Source organism: Salvelinus fontinalis, chromosome 8 (assembly GCF_029448725.1).
Source record: "Salvelinus fontinalis isolate EN_2023a chromosome 8, ASM2944872v1, whole genome shotgun sequence".
Classification (NCBI taxonomy): Eukaryota; Metazoa; Chordata; class Actinopteri; order Salmoniformes; family Salmonidae; genus Salvelinus; species Salvelinus fontinalis.
The window spans coordinates 41,180,796-41,196,568 of record NC_074672.1 but is presented as its reverse complement, the minus strand read 5'-3'; the positions used below and the strand labels follow the sequence as shown (position 1 = coordinate 41,196,568).

General features: G+C 47.6%; 1 protein-coding gene across 6 annotated transcripts in view; it reads left to right on the top strand.

Moving 5' to 3' along the window:
* LOC129861247 (inositol 1,4,5-trisphosphate receptor type 3-like) overlaps positions 1-15,773 on the top strand; it is a 64,577-nt gene that overhangs the window by 23,086 nt on the left and 25,718 nt on the right. For 2 of the 6 annotated variants that reach the window (XM_055932492.1, XM_055932493.1), the window contains exons 5-30: positions 121-279; positions 499-597; positions 896-979; positions 1,133-1,279; positions 1,385-1,480; positions 1,621-1,680; positions 1,754-1,893; positions 1,990-2,089; positions 2,180-2,340; positions 2,545-2,686; positions 2,829-2,990; positions 3,192-3,364; positions 3,462-3,581; positions 3,748-3,936; positions 8,187-8,438; positions 8,544-8,688; positions 8,846-8,987; positions 9,171-9,367; positions 9,501-9,621; positions 9,745-9,799; positions 11,568-11,733; positions 11,932-12,099; positions 13,108-13,182; positions 14,217-14,336; positions 14,494-14,616; positions 14,967-15,167. In XM_055932492.1, the coding sequence (XP_055788467.1) occupies positions 121-279; positions 499-597; positions 896-979; positions 1,133-1,279; positions 1,385-1,480; positions 1,621-1,680; positions 1,754-1,893; positions 1,990-2,089; positions 2,180-2,340; positions 2,545-2,686; positions 2,829-2,990; positions 3,192-3,364; positions 3,462-3,581; positions 3,748-3,936; positions 8,187-8,438; positions 8,544-8,688; positions 8,846-8,987; positions 9,171-9,367; positions 9,501-9,621; positions 9,745-9,799; positions 11,568-11,733; positions 11,932-12,099; positions 13,108-13,182; positions 14,217-14,336; positions 14,494-14,616; positions 14,967-15,167 (3,597 nt within the window). Of the gene's footprint in view, positions 1-120; positions 280-498; positions 598-895; positions 980-1,132; positions 1,280-1,384; positions 1,481-1,620; positions 1,681-1,753; positions 1,894-1,989; positions 2,090-2,179; positions 2,341-2,544; positions 2,687-2,828; positions 2,991-3,191; positions 3,365-3,461; positions 3,582-3,747; positions 3,937-8,186; positions 8,439-8,543; positions 8,689-8,845; positions 8,988-9,170; positions 9,368-9,500; positions 9,622-9,744; positions 9,800-11,567; positions 11,734-11,931; positions 12,100-13,107; positions 13,183-14,216; positions 14,346-14,493; positions 14,617-14,966; positions 15,168-15,773 lie in introns of all 6 variants that reach the window. The other 4 variants (XM_055932490.1, XM_055932489.1, XM_055932494.1 and 1 more) reach the window with 3 other exon arrangements.

The following is a 15,773-nucleotide window of genomic DNA, read 5'->3' as shown; positions in this document are numbered from 1 at the left end:
ATCCATGTCAACCTACCATCATAACAGCACATTATCACAGACATGATATGAAAGTGAGTGATTTTTGGAGGTTTTAACAGTGGCCTGTCTTTTTGTGTGTTACGTATCCTGGCTTGACAGCTGCTGCATATGAAGAGTAACAAGTTCCTGACTGTGAATAAGCGTCTGCCTGCCCTACTGGAGAAGAATGCCATGCGGGTCACCCTGGACGGGACGGGGAATGAGGGCTCCTGGCTGTTCATCCAGCCCTTCTGGAAGCTAAGGGCCAACGGAGACAATGTAACTCAACTAACTCCTATTACAGTACAGACTCAAGTGACATGAATACACACTAACCTAAATGTTAGCTTCACCAAGAAAAGTACCATAACCACTATCTAGAAGGATGCTGCCAATTACAGCATTGGCTTGTTTTTTTACTGTGATGAGTACAGACATCAGTCGGAATGATCAGTCATCCAAGGTACATAACCAGTCTGGTCATGTGTTGTTCTGCAGGTAGTGGTGGGAGACAAGGTGATCCTGAACCCAGTGAATGCAGGCCAGCCCCTACACGCCAGCAACTATGAGCTCTTCGACCACACTGGATGCAAAGAGGTAATGGAGAGTTCTGTCGTCATTACCACATTGTCTGATTCATCCGTGGCAAACTCTCTGGAAGAGTGAGGCTTCTTCCTGTCACACACACCCACCCACCGAACACGCACGCACGCACACACACACACACACGCATGCAAAACAGTTGTTACTGACGGCAATGATGAATAGCTGTAATGTTAATCTCTCGTGAAACAGATCTACTGGTTTTGAGATTTTAGCTCTGGGTTATCCAGATGAGTCTACTGTAGATGCAACAGGCCATGCTGAAGCTGTGTGTGTGTGTCTCCCTCTGTAGGTGAACTCTGTGAACTGCAACACTAGCTGGAAGATCAACCTGTTCATGATGTTCAGTGACCATAAGGATGAGGTCTTGAAAGGAGTAAGTCTCCTGTAACATCCTTGATGTATACTATCTATCAAACTTCTATCACTGTGATCGATTTCTTCTTCACTTTCACAGCCTAACACCAATAATAGCATTAGAACCTCCAGCTTTAGATGAATGCAGCACTTTGCTGGTGTGTCCTGTCAGGGGGATGTAGTGCGGTTGTTCCATGCGGAGCAGGAGAAGTTCCTGACCTGTGACGAGTACAAGGTCAAGCTACATGTGTTCCTCCGTACCACCCTGCGCCAGTCTGCTACCTCTGCCACCAGCTCCAATGCCCTGTGGGAAGTGGAGGTTGGTACACACACACACACACACACAATATGCTCTGTTGTACCGTAGCTAAATGGTTTAAGGAATGACTGAAGTTTGTTTTGATGTTGTGATTTTATTCCCAAGGTGGTGCATCATGATCCGTGTCGAGGAGGAGCCGGACACTGGAACACTGTCTATCGGTTTAAACACCTTGCCACAGGGAGTTACCTGGCAGCTGAGGTAACACACCGCTGCACTACTGGTTATTGAACCACGGCTTTTAGTCACCACGTTGTGGTCATTATAGTGATGTTGTTCATTATATTGATGTTGGGTCGTTTTACTTTATAGAGCACGATGTGTTGTTATCGTTGCTTTAGGAAAATCCGGGTTACAAAGGTGACGGTGTTGAAATCCAGACGTTGTTGACTGAAGATACGGTACGCATACTATATTATTTGACAGTCAGTGTTACTGTGTTAAACCTTGACCCTTGACCCCTGCCCTCTGTAGCAGGACAGTAGAAGAAAACTGAAGATTTTGGGTGAGAGGATCAAGTACAAGCTGTCGGCTATGCCACATGGGAATGACATTGCCTCTTTGTTTGAGCTAGACCCCACAACTCTGCAGAAAACAGACTCCTTTGTGCCAAGGTAGTGTACTGCATCGACTCTGCACAGACTGTACCATACAGTAAAGACTTACAGTATGTTTCACTGGCTCTCTATTGTAAACTTTCTTCCTCTCAGGAATTCGTATGTGCGCCTCATACACCTATGCACCAACACGTGGATCCAGAGCACCAACGTGCCCATAGATATAGATGAGGAGAGACCTATTAGACTCATGGTAAGTACAGGCTGTTGTACATGCACTGTCACTTGACACTGACTTCCTGTCAGAAACAGACTGTCTTTCTGTTCCATCTCCCTCTCTTAGCTGGGCACCTGTCCTACCAAAGAGGATAAGGAGGCCTTTGCCATCGTGTCAGTGCCAGTGATGGAGATCCGGGACCTGGACTTTGCCAACGATGCCAGTTTCATGTTGAGCACCGTAGTGGACAGGTTTAACGAGGGATTTATCAGCCCCAATGACAGAAGGTAAAGTGTCTGCAAAAAAAGGCTTAAAAATATATCCATGAAATCAAACCATTTTTATGAAAGAAAGCTTTTGGTCTGTTTCCTCTCCGTTCTACTTGATTGAAGTCAGTATTTTAAGAGCTGCACTGTAGCAGTCAATAGGGTTAGTTCCCTGGCCAGACCAGTAACAGCTGTGTCTGTGTGTCCTTTTCCTTGACACTGCAGGTTTGCCATTAAGCTGCTAGAGGACCTGGTGTTCTTTGTGGTGGACACACCCAACAGCGGTCAGGTTGTGCTAGATGTGGTGATGACCAAGGTCAACCGAGAGAGACAGAAACTCATGAGGGAACAAAACATCCTCAAACAGGTCAGAAGTGTAATGAGTGTAATGACGCCTGCCTAAACATCAGATTGATGATCACATATAGGTTAATGTTTTCTTGTCATAATTATATCCATATTGTCACATGTTACCTTGAATATTTCTCTATTCTTTTGTCCTGCCACAGATCTTTGGGATCCTGAAGGCCCCGTTCAAGGATAAAGGGGCAGAAGGCCCATTGCTGCGATTGGAGGAGCTGTCAGACCAGAAGAATTCCCCCTACCAGTACATGTTTCGCCTCTGTTACCGGGTGCTGCGACATTCACAGCAGGACTACCGCAAGAACCAGGTACTGTACACCACATTGACTCACATTCTGTAACAGGGTAGATTACTTTTCCTGGCCCAAGATAAAATGATTGATCCCTGGGCCTCCTTTGCTGCTAAATGCTGAAGCTAAATGTAGAGCAACAGGTCAATTGGATGATACACAAAGTGGCTGACAGCACAAAAAATCCCCACTCTTGACTCCCCCCCCCCCCCCCCTCAGGAGCACATAGCCAAGCAGTTTGGGTTGATGCAGTCTCAGATTGGCTATGACATCCTAGCTGAGGACACCATCACTGCCCTGCTACACAACAACCGCAAGCTGCTGGAGAAACACATCACTAAGAAGGAGGTGGAGACCTTCGTTAGCTTGGTCCGCAAGAACAGGGAACCCAGGTGAGGAGAGAGACCCCCCCCACTAATATTCAAATAATATTTATGTTCATTCAAAACCTTTGTGGTGTAACTTAAACATGGGCCTGTTTCCCCTCAGGTTTCTGGACTACCTGTCAGATCTGTGTGTGTCCAACAACGTGGCCATTTCTGTCACTCAGGAGCTGATCTGTAAGTGTGTGCTGGATCCCAGGAACCAAGACATTCTCATCAAGACTGAGTGAGTGGTGCTCTTCTTTACTGTGTATATTCCTACACACACAAACACACCGTTGACATGCAATGGTCTCTCTCTCTCTGTGTGTGTGTGTGTGTGTGTGTGTGTGTGTGTGTGTGTGTTTTCTTCTGGGTTGAGTGTTCATGATTTAATGTGTTTACCCATGCAGACGGCGCGTGCCCAAAGAGATGCCCCATGCCACTGAATACATGGGCATGGAAGAGTATTCTGACGATGATGAGGTGTGGCTGGTCTGGACTGACAAGACCAATGAGAAGCAAGAGAAGGGCATCAGACAGCTAGCCCAGGAGGCCAGACAGGGGAACGCTCATGACGAGAACGTGCTCAGATACTATAGGTAGATGGATTTATTTATTTTAATTTTTTTTTTTTTTTAACCTTTATTTATCCTGAAGGAGACTACTTATCTAACATCAGTGGGTGCAACTTTGGTTTTAGAAGTGGGGTGATAACTTGGCGGGGGGGGCCTGGGTGGCCTCCCATTTTTGCAGGGCATCTAAAGCTTATTTCCTGCATTTTTACACAATCTAATATGACCCATGACCCTTCTAGCCGTCTCTATTTAGAACAACAAAAAGTAAGCAAAAATGCCCACAGTCATCAAGCTGGGTAAGAGATAGTTATTAAATATGTTTAAGTGATTGCTAAGACTGAACTAGATCAATAATAATTAAATAATCAATATTGTGCTGCACCTTTAACCAATACCCTAACAAATGAACAACTCTTACAAATAAAGTACAAAGACATCCTCTATATCTGTCACGTGTGCTCCCTCTCCGGCCTCTAGGTCACCAGGCTGCTCATTATGACTCACACCCGTCACCATCGTTACGCGCGTCAGCGCATAATGACACTCACCTGGACACCATCACCTCCTTGATTACCTGCCCTTTATATATGTCACTCCCTTTGGTTCCTTCCTTCCCCAGGCGTCATTGTTTCTGTTCCTGGGTCATGTCTGTGCGTTGTTTGTGTTACGTGTTTGTTTCATTTATTTATTAAATCACTCACTCCCTGAACTTGCATCCCGACTCTCAGCGCACATCGTTACAATATCAAATTTCAGCCAGACTGCCCAGCCAGCCCGCTCAAGGGAAAGTTTGGGGAAACCAAATTCTTTTTTATTTTATTTTTTATTTTACATTTTCTCCCCAATTTTGTGGTATCCAATCGCTAGTAATTACTATCTTGTCTCATCGCTACAACTCCCGTACGGGCTCGGGAGAGACGAAGGTCGAAAGCCATGCGTCCTCTGAAGCACAACCCAACCAAGCCGCACTGCTTCTTAACACAGCGCGCCTCCAACCCGGAAGCCAGCCGCACCAATGTGTCGGAGGAAACACCGTGCACCCGCCCCCCTCGGTTAGCACGCACTGCGCCCGGCCCGCCACAGGAGTCGCTGGAGCGCGATGAGACAAGGATATCCCTACCGGCCAAACCCTCCCTAACCCGGACGACGCTATGCCAATTGTGCGTCGCCCCACGGACCTCCCGGTCGCGGCCGGCTGCGACAGAGCCTGGGCGCAAACCCAGAGACTCTGGTGGCGCAGCTAGCACTGCGATGCAGTGCCCTAGACCACTGCGCCACCCGGGAGGCCCATGGGGAAACCAAATTTTAATACAAACACTCATACATCTACACATTAACACACAGAAACAGTCCATCCTCCATATCATAGGCCTAATAGTACTGTAGAACTCTTCTTACTTGCACACTATAGCTGGGTCACCCCGTCCTTCCACTAGGGGTCCACGGCCCTGTAGCACCCCAACACACCCCACTCAGCTTATGGATCTTAGTGAAACATTCAGTATTGGTTTCAGGTGTGTTAGGCCAAGGCAAGCGTGAAAACCAACAGTACAGCAGATCCCCAGGGGCAGGACTGAGCAGCCCAGCAGCTAGGGATTGCCTAAATAGGTATCTCCTCTGACATGGGCATGTTTTCAATACAGACTTATTTTGTCGTACAGTATTAGACCATATGAAAGGTTTTAGACCTTATGAAAGTTGCCCAGTATACCCTTATTCTTGTAATAAATCTAGTGATACATAACTAGACATTTCTTCCATCTATTGTGGGAGGATAACCAACTTTCCAATGAATGGCAATGCATTTCTTAGCTGCTATAAATTCTAGGTTACATAGTTTCTTCTGATAAGTCTACAGTATCAACATTCCAAGCAAAGAAAAACAGAGTGAAGGGAGAATCTGTAGACCTGCTGAGATAAAAGAACATACTCTTTGCCAGAATTCAGCCTTCACAAGACCATAACATATGCAAATATGTCCCCCTTTGTGTTTTACACCTCCAGCAGAATGACATTTCTGAGTGCATGATATTCACGTACGCTGGCATATAGTATGTTCTCTGGATAGTCTTAAACTGCACTCATTTATACACATCTGTATCCATTCATCATCAATAGTGTCTCCCAGGTCTTCTTCACATTTTTGTTTTACATGTTTTGTCTCATTGCGAAAAGCCTTGCAACCCTTGATACAGTTTGGAAAACAACTTTAGAGGTTTGTCAGACTGCCTTAAAATAGTTTCAATAAACTGTATCTGCAAAAGTTCACCTCAGCACCGTCACAGACTGGTCTTCCCTAGCTGCCTGACCTCAGCACCGTCACAGACTGGTCTTCCCTAGCTGCCTGACCTCTGCGCCATCACAGACTGGTCTTCCCTAGCTGCCTGACCCTGATGAGACCCCTGGCACCATCTGATCCTGCTCAGATGAGGCATGACAAAGAATTACCTTGGTCTACATTTATACATTATATTATCCAAGATTAAAAATGGTTAAATAACTGAAATGACCATTATTCCCTGATCCCAGACAGTACCCATCAACTCAAGATGGAACTTTGTATCCATTCGCTGATTGTTATAATATACAGCACAATTCACCTGAGCTCTGTAGACTGGTCTTCCCTGGCTATGACACCTGTCACTATCTGATCCTGCTAAGACATGATGAGCATAGTGTTGTGTACTGACTGTGCACCATGACAGGGAAGCTTATAGAGCTATTTATACTGAGTCAGTGTGAAACGTAGTGAATTAATTAGGGAAGCTGACAGATCAATAAAGTTACATTGCTATACTGACTAATAAAAACTCATATTGCGCTGAAATAAAACAAATAGAATATCGGATGTCAATCGTTTGGCCTCTGGTTTCATTGTTTTTTTGTTTTTTTTTTCTCCCCAATTTTCGTGGTATCCAATTGCTAGTAATTACTATCTTGTCTCATTGCTACAACTCCCGTACAGGCTCGGGAGAGACGAAGGTCGAAAGCCATGTGTCCTCCGAAACACAACCCAACCACTGCTTCTTAACACAGCACGCCTCCAACCCGGAAGCCAGCCGCACCAATGTGTCAGAGGAAACACCGTGCACCTGGCTCCCTTGGTTAGCGCGCACTGCGCCCGGCCCGCCACAGGAGTCGCTGGTGCGCGATGAGACACGGATATCCCTACCGGCCAAACCCTCCCTAACCCGGACGACGCTAGGCCAATTGTGCGTCGCCCCACGGACCTTCCGGTCGCGGCCGGCTGCGACAGAGCCTGGGCGCGAACCCAGAGTCTCTGGTGGCGCAGCTAGCGCTGCGATGCAGTGCCCTAGACCACTGCGCCACCCGGGAGGCTTGGTTTCATTGTTTGATTCAGGTCTAGTGGGATTGAGACAAAGATATTAGCTAAAGTTAGTGAGCTCGCTAGCGTTAGCCAACTTTTGGCTAGCTTTAGCTAATGGTACATCATCAAATTTACTTCTGCTGAAATGGGACAAAACAAAGGCTACAAACATTTCCATACACACAAAAGCTGTTAGATACTGCTACCTGACAGATAGGTAGAGGCTAGCTAGAGCTGGCTGTGGTAGCTACTAGCAAGCTAACTAGCTGCTAGTAGTTCATTCACTTCAGTCGAGAGGGAATGAAACATTAGCGAACGTAACATGTCAGTTACACTACTAGCTCAGCACTGGGAATAAATACTTGTTCCCCCCTGTCAAACAGCAGCTACCTTTGCCAGCTAGATCAGTCAGCTAAAGAGTTGCCAGTTTCTGCTCTGCTTGCTTTTACAACTCATTGAAAGAGCGTAACAGACAGCAGCTGCCGCTGTTCATCTCTCCCATGCTGGTCCTATACACTAGCTTTGCCTACCTGACCTCTCTGAGGCATCCACATGGTCCTAAAGCACACCGTTGCCATGTTTTGTATCACAGTGCAATGATAAAACTGGGGGGAGGACAAACATGCAATCTCATAATGCGGGGGGGGGGGGGGGGGGGGGGGGGGGGGGTCATGTCCCCCCTGTCCCTGTCCCACGGGGGGCCAGTACAAAAAAAGTATGAATGTATGTACTTGTAAGTCGCTCTGGATAAGAGCGTCTGCTAAATGACTTAAATGTAAATGTGAAAGTTGCACCCCTTCCATTATGTCTCGATATGGGAATGTACTGTTACTAAAGGTAATGTGAACAGGAAATTATACTAATCTGAAGTATTTCAACCCCGGGATCTACTTTGATGAAGTCTTGTGTATGCTTCATTGTCAAACCTTCCCCTTTGTCCCTGCAGGTACCAGCTGAAGCTGTATGCGCGGATATGTCTGGACCGCCAGTACCTGGCCATAGGTGAGATCTCTAAGCAGCTGGATGTGGAACTTATCTTCCTGTGTATGATGGACGAGACGCTGCCCTTTGACCTCAGAGCCTCCTTCTGCAGACTCATGCTGCACACGCACGTGGACCGAGACCCCCAGGAGCTGGTGACCCCTGTCAAGTTTGCACGTCTGTGGACAGAGATCCCAACCTCCATCACAATTAAAGAGTAAGACTTCAAGCATTTTCCCCAGAACATTGTATTGTGCACATTGAGGTACAGTTTAACTCAGGCTGTGTATTTCTATATTTCTTTATCTCTTCCCTTGCTTAGTTATGATTCCAACATGGATGACTTGCGGGACAATAAGAAGAACAAGTTTGCCAACACCATGGTGTTCATGGAGGAGTACCTCAACAATGTCCTCAATGACGACCTGCCTTTCGCTGACGAGGAGAAGAACAAACTCACCTATGAGGTGTCAATTCCCTTCTCATTCCTATTCCCATTTAACAATACTGTGAATACCTCAAAAACACCTATATTTGGTAATGGGACAAGAACTCTCTGACTCGCTACCACTTTAGAATGATAACTGCTAGAATGATAACTGCTAGAATGTTCTGTCCCCTCAGGTGGTGAGCCTGGCCAGACACCTCATCTACTTCGGCTTTTACAGTTTCTTTGAGCTGCTGAGGTTGACACGCACTCTTCTGGGAATCATTGACTGTATTCCCAACCCTTCACTTCACCCAGTGCTCCAGGACGATGGCAGTGGTAAGAGGATAAGAAACACCTCTTTTCTGCATTCAACAGTATTAGGGGAAAGTTACCACACATTTTATGAAAAACAAATCGGTACAACTGACGTTCATATTCGGGTTTCCTCAATGCTTTTCACCATCTCCGTAATAATGAAGTAGTTTCAGGGTTCTCTACATCTCCCATTCTGTGTTTTAGGAAAGAACATGAAGCGTTCCATCCATGGCGTGGGTCAGATGATGTCCACCATGGTACTGAGCAGGAAACAGTCCATGTTTGGAGGTTCAGGGAGGAGTGTTTCCATTATAGAAGGACCGAACCGCAGCAAGGACAGCATCGGCAAACAGGACATCACCGTCATGGACACCAAGTTGAAAATACTGGAAATCCTGCAGGTTTGATAAACCTACTGGAAGCTACGACATCTTCTCATAGGGTTGTGTTTATGCTCGTAATGGAAAACAAGTCATAGCCCTTCATGTATCCCTTTTAATGCTAAGCGCTATTCTTTCTCTTGTTGATCTTCAGTTTATCCTGAATGTCCGCCTGGACTACCGGCTCTCCTTCCTGCTGTCCGTCTTCAAGAAGGAGTTTGTTGATGTTTATCCCATGGCAGATGCCGATGCTACAACATCAATGGAGCAAGCAGGTAGTGCAGTAGCTATTTTAAGGGACTCATTGCTCTCTACTAACCAGGCCTTATACATTATTCCTCTTTGAACAGCTTCTCTCCACCTCAATAAGTCCCATTCTTACCTCTGTCTTTCAACAGCCACCATCAACCTGCAGCACATAGGAGATCAGGCAGAGGCCATGTTTGGTGTGGGGTAGGTTCACCACTGAAGTCCTTCTCCAGAACATGTGTTGTTGTTATAATAATAATATAAGTCATTTAGCAGATGCTTTTATTCAAAGCGACTTACGTTCATGCGTGCATACATTTTACATATGGGCAGTCCCGGGAACTGAAACCACGATCCTGGCATTGCAAGAGCCATGCTCTACCAACTGAGACACAGAGGAGCGCATGCTAACCCGTGACTGTGTCCTGTCAGGCAGGGGAACAGCATACTAACCTGTGACTGTGTCCTCCTGTCAGGAAGGGGAACAGCATACTAACCTGTGACTGTGTCCTCCTGTCAGGAAGGGGAACAGCATACTAACCCGTGACTGTGTCCTCCTGTCAGGAAGGGGAACAGCATACTAACCCGTGACTGTGTCCTCCTGTCAGGAAGGGGAACAGCATACTAACCCGTGACTGTGTCCTCCTGTCAGGAAGGGGAACAGCATACTAACCCGTGACTGTGTCCTCCTGTCAGGAAGGGGAACAGCATACTAACCTGTGACTGTGTCCTCCTGTCAGGAAGGGGAACAGCATACTAACCCGTGACTGTGTCCTCCTGTCAGGAAGGGGAACAGCATACTAACCCGTGACTGTGTCCTCCTGTCAGGAAGGGGAACAGCATACTAACCCGTGACTGTGTCCTCCTGTCAGGAAGGGGAACAGCATACTAACCCGTGACTGTGTCCTCCTGTCAGGAAGGGGAACAGCATACTAACCTGTGACTGTGTCCTCCTGTCAGGAAGGGGAACAGCATACTAACCCGTGACTGTGTCCTCCTGTCAGGAAGGGGAACAGCATACTAACCCGTGACTGTGTCCTCCTGTCAGGAAGGGGAACAGCATACTAACCCGTGACTGTGTCCTCCTGTCAGGAAGGGGAACAGCATACTAACCCGTGACTGTGTCCTCCTGTCAGGAAGGGGAACAGCATACTAACCTGTGACTGTGTCCTCCTGTCAGGAAGGGGAACAGCATACTAACCCGTGACTGTGTCCTCCTGTCAGGAAGGGGAACAGCATACTAACCCGTGACTGTGTCCTCCTGTCAGGAAGGGGAACAGCATACTAACCCGTGACTGTGTCCTCCTGTCAGGAAGGGGAACAGCATACTAACCCGTGACTGTGTCCTCCTGTCAGGAAGGGGAACAGCATACTAACCCGTGACTGTGTCCTCCTGTCAGGAAGGGGAACAGCATACTAACCCGTGACTGTGTCCTCCTGTCAGGAAGGGGAACAGCATGCTAACCCGTGACTGTGTCCTCCTGTCAGGAAGGGGAACAGCATACTAACCCGTGACTGTGTCCTCCTGTCAGGAAGGGGAACAGCATACTAACCTGTGACTGTGTCCTCCTGTCAGGAAGGGGAACAGCATACTAACCCGTGACTGTGTCCTCCTGTCAGGAAGGGGAACAGCATACTAACCTGTGACTGTGTCCTCCTGTCAGGCAGGGGAACAGCATACTAACCTGTGACTGTGTCCTCCTGTCAGGAAGGGGAACAGCATACTAACCCGTGACTGTGTTCTCCTGTCAGGAAGGGGAACAGCATACTAACCTGTGACTGTGTCCTCCTGTCAGGAAGGGGAACAGCATGCTAACCCGTGACTGTGTCCTCCTGTCAGGAAGGGGAGCAGCATACTAACCCGTGACTGTGTCCTCCTGTCAGGAAGGGGAACAGCATACTAACCCGTGACTGTGTCCTCCTGTCAGGAAGGGGAACAGCATACTAACCCGTGACTGTGTCCTCCTGTCAGGAAGGGGAACAGCATACTAGAGGTGGATGACGAGGGAGGTCGAATGTTCTTGAGGGTGTTGATCCACCTCACCATGCATGATTACCCTCCATTGGTGTCTGGGGCCCTCCAGCTGCTCTTCAAGCACTTCAGTCAGAGACAGGAGGTCCTGCACACTTTTAAACAGGTAAGGAGATCAATTCAAAATTATGAAATCACTGAAGGCAAACAAATAATAAACAAACAATAATGACCTGCACTCCAATATAAACTTGGTACAGTATCTGCAAGTACTCTATTGCCATCTTGTTCTTATACAGTATCTATATATTCTTGCTATCTTTGTTTCCTGGTCTCTCTGAAATTCTCTCCATGTTGTCCTCAGGTCCAGTTGCTGATCTCGGGGCAGGATGTTGATAACTACAAGCTGATAAAGAGTGACCTTGACCTTCTCCGCACCATGGTGGAGAAGTCTGAGCTCTGGGTGGACAAGAGCGGCTCTGGAGGAGGGGAGGGGAAGAAAGACAAGAAGGACAAAAATGAAAATGTAGAGGTGAGGGCTTTAGATTGAAGAAACTCTATTATTACCAGTGTAGGGACTAACACCGTGCTAACAGCGCTTAGTGTAGGGGTTAACACCATGCTAACAGCACTTAGTGTTGGGACTAACACCGTGCTAACAACACTTAGTGTTGGGACTAACACCGTGCTAACAGCACTTAGTGTTGGGACTAACACCGTGCTAGCAGCACTTAGTGTTGGGACTAACACCGTGCTAACAACACTTAGTGTTGGGACTAACACCGTGCTAACAGCACTTAGTGTTGGGACTAACACCGTGCTAGCAGCACTTAGTGTTGGGACTAACACCGTGCTAACAGCACTTAGTGTTGGGACTAACACCGTGCTAACAGCACTTAGTGTAGGGACTAACACCGTGCTAACAGCACTTAGTGTTGGGACTAACACCGTGCTAACAGCACTTAGTGTAGGGACTAACACTGTGCTAACAGCACTTAGTGTAGGGACTAACACCGTGCTAACAACACTTAGTGTAGGGACTAACACCGTGCTAACAGCACTTAGTGTTGGGACTAACACCGTGCTAACAACACTTAGTGTAGGGACTAACACCGTGCTAACAACACTTAGTGTAGGGACTAACACCGTGCTAACAGCACTTAGTGTAGGGACTAACACCGTGCTAACAACACTTAGTGTAGGGACTAACACCGTGCTAACAGCACTTAGTGTAGGGACTAACACCGTGCTAACAGCACTTAGTGTAGAGACTAACACCGTGCTAACAACACTTAGTGTAGGGACTAACACCGTGCTAACAGCACTTAGTGTTGGGACTAACACCGTGCTAACAGCACTTAGTGTTTGGATTAACACCGTGCTAACAGCACTTAGTGTAGGGACTAACACCGTGCTAACAGCACTTAGTGTAGGGACTAACACCGTGCTAACAGCACTTAGTGTAGGGACTAACACCGTGCTAACAGCACATAGTGTAGGGACTAACACCGTGCTAACAGCACTTCTGATTTCCTTTTAGATGGACTTAGAGGATGTGACCCTGAAGAAAGAGCAGTCGGATAAGAGCAATGAGAACTACCAGAAAGTCAGAGAGGTGTGTATCTTTTCCTTTGGAACTGTCACGTTGTCCTTCACCCAGGTTAGCATGTCCCCGTGGAGTAGTGTCACCCAGGTTAGCATGTCCCCGTGGAGTAGTGTCACCCAGGTTAGCATGTCCCGTAGTCCCGTGGAGTAGTGTCACCCAGGTTAGCATGTCCCCGTGGAGTAGTGTCACCCAGGTTAGCATGTCCCCGTGGAGTAGTGTCACCCAGGTTAGCATGTCCCCGTGGAGTAGTGTCACCCAGGTTAGCATGTCCCGTAGTCCCCGTGGAGTAGTGTCACCCAGGTTAGCATGTCCCCGTGGAGTAGTGTCACCCAGGTTAGCATGTCCCCGTGGAGTAGTGTCACCCAGGTTAGAATGTCCCGTAGTCCCCGTGGAGTAGTGTCACCCAGGTTAGCATGTGTCCGTGGAGTAGTGTCACCCAGGTTAGCATGTCCCGTAGTCCCCGTGGAGTAGTGTCACCCAGGTTAGCATGTCCCGTAGTCCCCGTGGAGTAGTGTCACCCAGGTTAGCATGTCCCGTAGTCCCCGTGGAGTAGTGTCACCCAGGTTAGCATGTCCCGTAGTCCCCGTGGAGTAGTGTCACCCAGGTTAGCATGTCCTGTAGTCCCCGTGGAGTAGTGTCACCCAGGTTAGCATGTCCCGTAGTCCCCGTGGAGTAGTGTCACCCAGGTTAGCATGTCCCGTAGTCCCCGTGGAATAGTGTCACCCAGGTTAGCATGTCCCGTAGTCCCCGTGGAGTAGTGTCACCCAGGTTAGCATGTCCCGTAGTCCCCGTGGAATAGTGTCACCCAGGTTAGCATGTCCCGTAGTCCCCGTGGAGTAGTGTCACCCAGGTTAGCATGTCCCGTAGTCCCCGTGGAATAGTGTCACCCAGGTTAGCATGTCCCGTAGTCCCCGTGGAGTAGTGTCACCCAGGTTAGCATGTCCCGTAGTCCCCGTGGAATAGTGTCACCCAGGTTAGCATGTCCCGTAGTCCCCGTGGAGTAGTGTTGGGCTGTATTCCTGAAGACATTCTGTTTCCTCCAGATCATGGAGCGTCTGAATAAGATGTGCAGCACGGGGGTGTGGAAGAAGCAGCAGAGACTCCTGAAGAACATGGGAGCACACAAAGTGATGCTGGACCTGCTGCAGGTGTCATATGATCAGGTGGGGGATGTACGTGAACGGTGCCCCCACACTGACAACCAAACACATAGTCCAATACTAACATATCTACTAAAACATCCCGGTGTTGTTATTTAAAGCCACCCTAAATAACATGACTTCTGTCTCTCTCTCTCTCTCACACTTTCCTGGGTTTCAGCATGACACCAAGATGCAAGGGATCATCAGGTGCACTCACCTGTTCCTGCAGAAGTTCTGCATGGGGAACCTGGAGAACCAGGTGCTGCTTCATAAGAACCTCAGCCTCTTCCTGAGCCCAGGAGTGAGTGAATTCACACACCATGTTGTTTTCTACTTCAATCCATCCTATTCTCATCAGACGTAATAATGAACCATCTCTCCCCCTTTCCCTCTCTCCCTTTCTCTCTTCCTCTCTCTCTCTCTTTTCCCATCTCTCCCTTCTCATCCTCTTGCTCTCTCTCTCCCTTTCCCCTTTCTCTCTGTCCCTTTCCCCTCTCTCTCTTTCTCTCTGTCCCTTTCCCCTCTCTCTTCCTTCCTTCCTCTCTCTCACTTTCTCACTCGCTCTCTCCCCCTTTCTCCCTCGCTCTCTCTCTCCCTTACCCTCTCTCCTCCTCTCTCTCCCCCTTCCCCCGTCTCTCTCCCTCCCTCCAGCTCATGGAGGCTGAGACGGTTCAGCACATCTTCAGTAATAACTACCAGCTGTGTACAGAGATCAGTGAGAACGTGCTGCAGCACTTCGTCCACTGCCTGGCCACTCACGGACGCCACGTCCAGTACCTCAACTTCCTGCACACCATCATCAAGGCCGAGGGGAAGTATGTGAAGAAGTGTCAGGACATGATCATGACTGAGGTAAGGGACCCATTGTTAACCCTGACTTTTTAATTGGTATGGAATCAACCTATTGTTAACCCTGACCTTTTAATTGGTATGGAATCAACCTATTGTTAACCCTGACCTTTTAATTGGTATGGAATCAACCCATTGTTAACCCTGACCTTTTAATTGGTATGGAATCAACCCATTGTTAACCCTGACTTTTTAATTGGTATGGAATCAACCCATTGTTAACCATGACTTTTTAATTGGTATGGAATCAACCCATTGTTAACCCTGACCTTTTAATTGGTATGGAATCAACCCATTGTTAACCCTGACCTTTTAATTGGTATGGAATCAACCCATTGTTAACCCTGACTTTTTAATTGGTATGGAATCAACCCATTGTTAACCATGACTTTTTAATTGGTATGGAATCAACCCATTGTTAACCCTGACCTTTTAATTGGTATGGAATCAACCCATTGTTAACCCTGACCTTTTAATTGGTATGGAATCAACCCATTGTTAACCCTGACTTTTTAATTGGTATGGAATCAACCCATTGTTAACCCTGACTTTTTAATTGGTATGGAATCAACCCATTGTCAAACCTGACTTTTTAATTGGTATGGAATC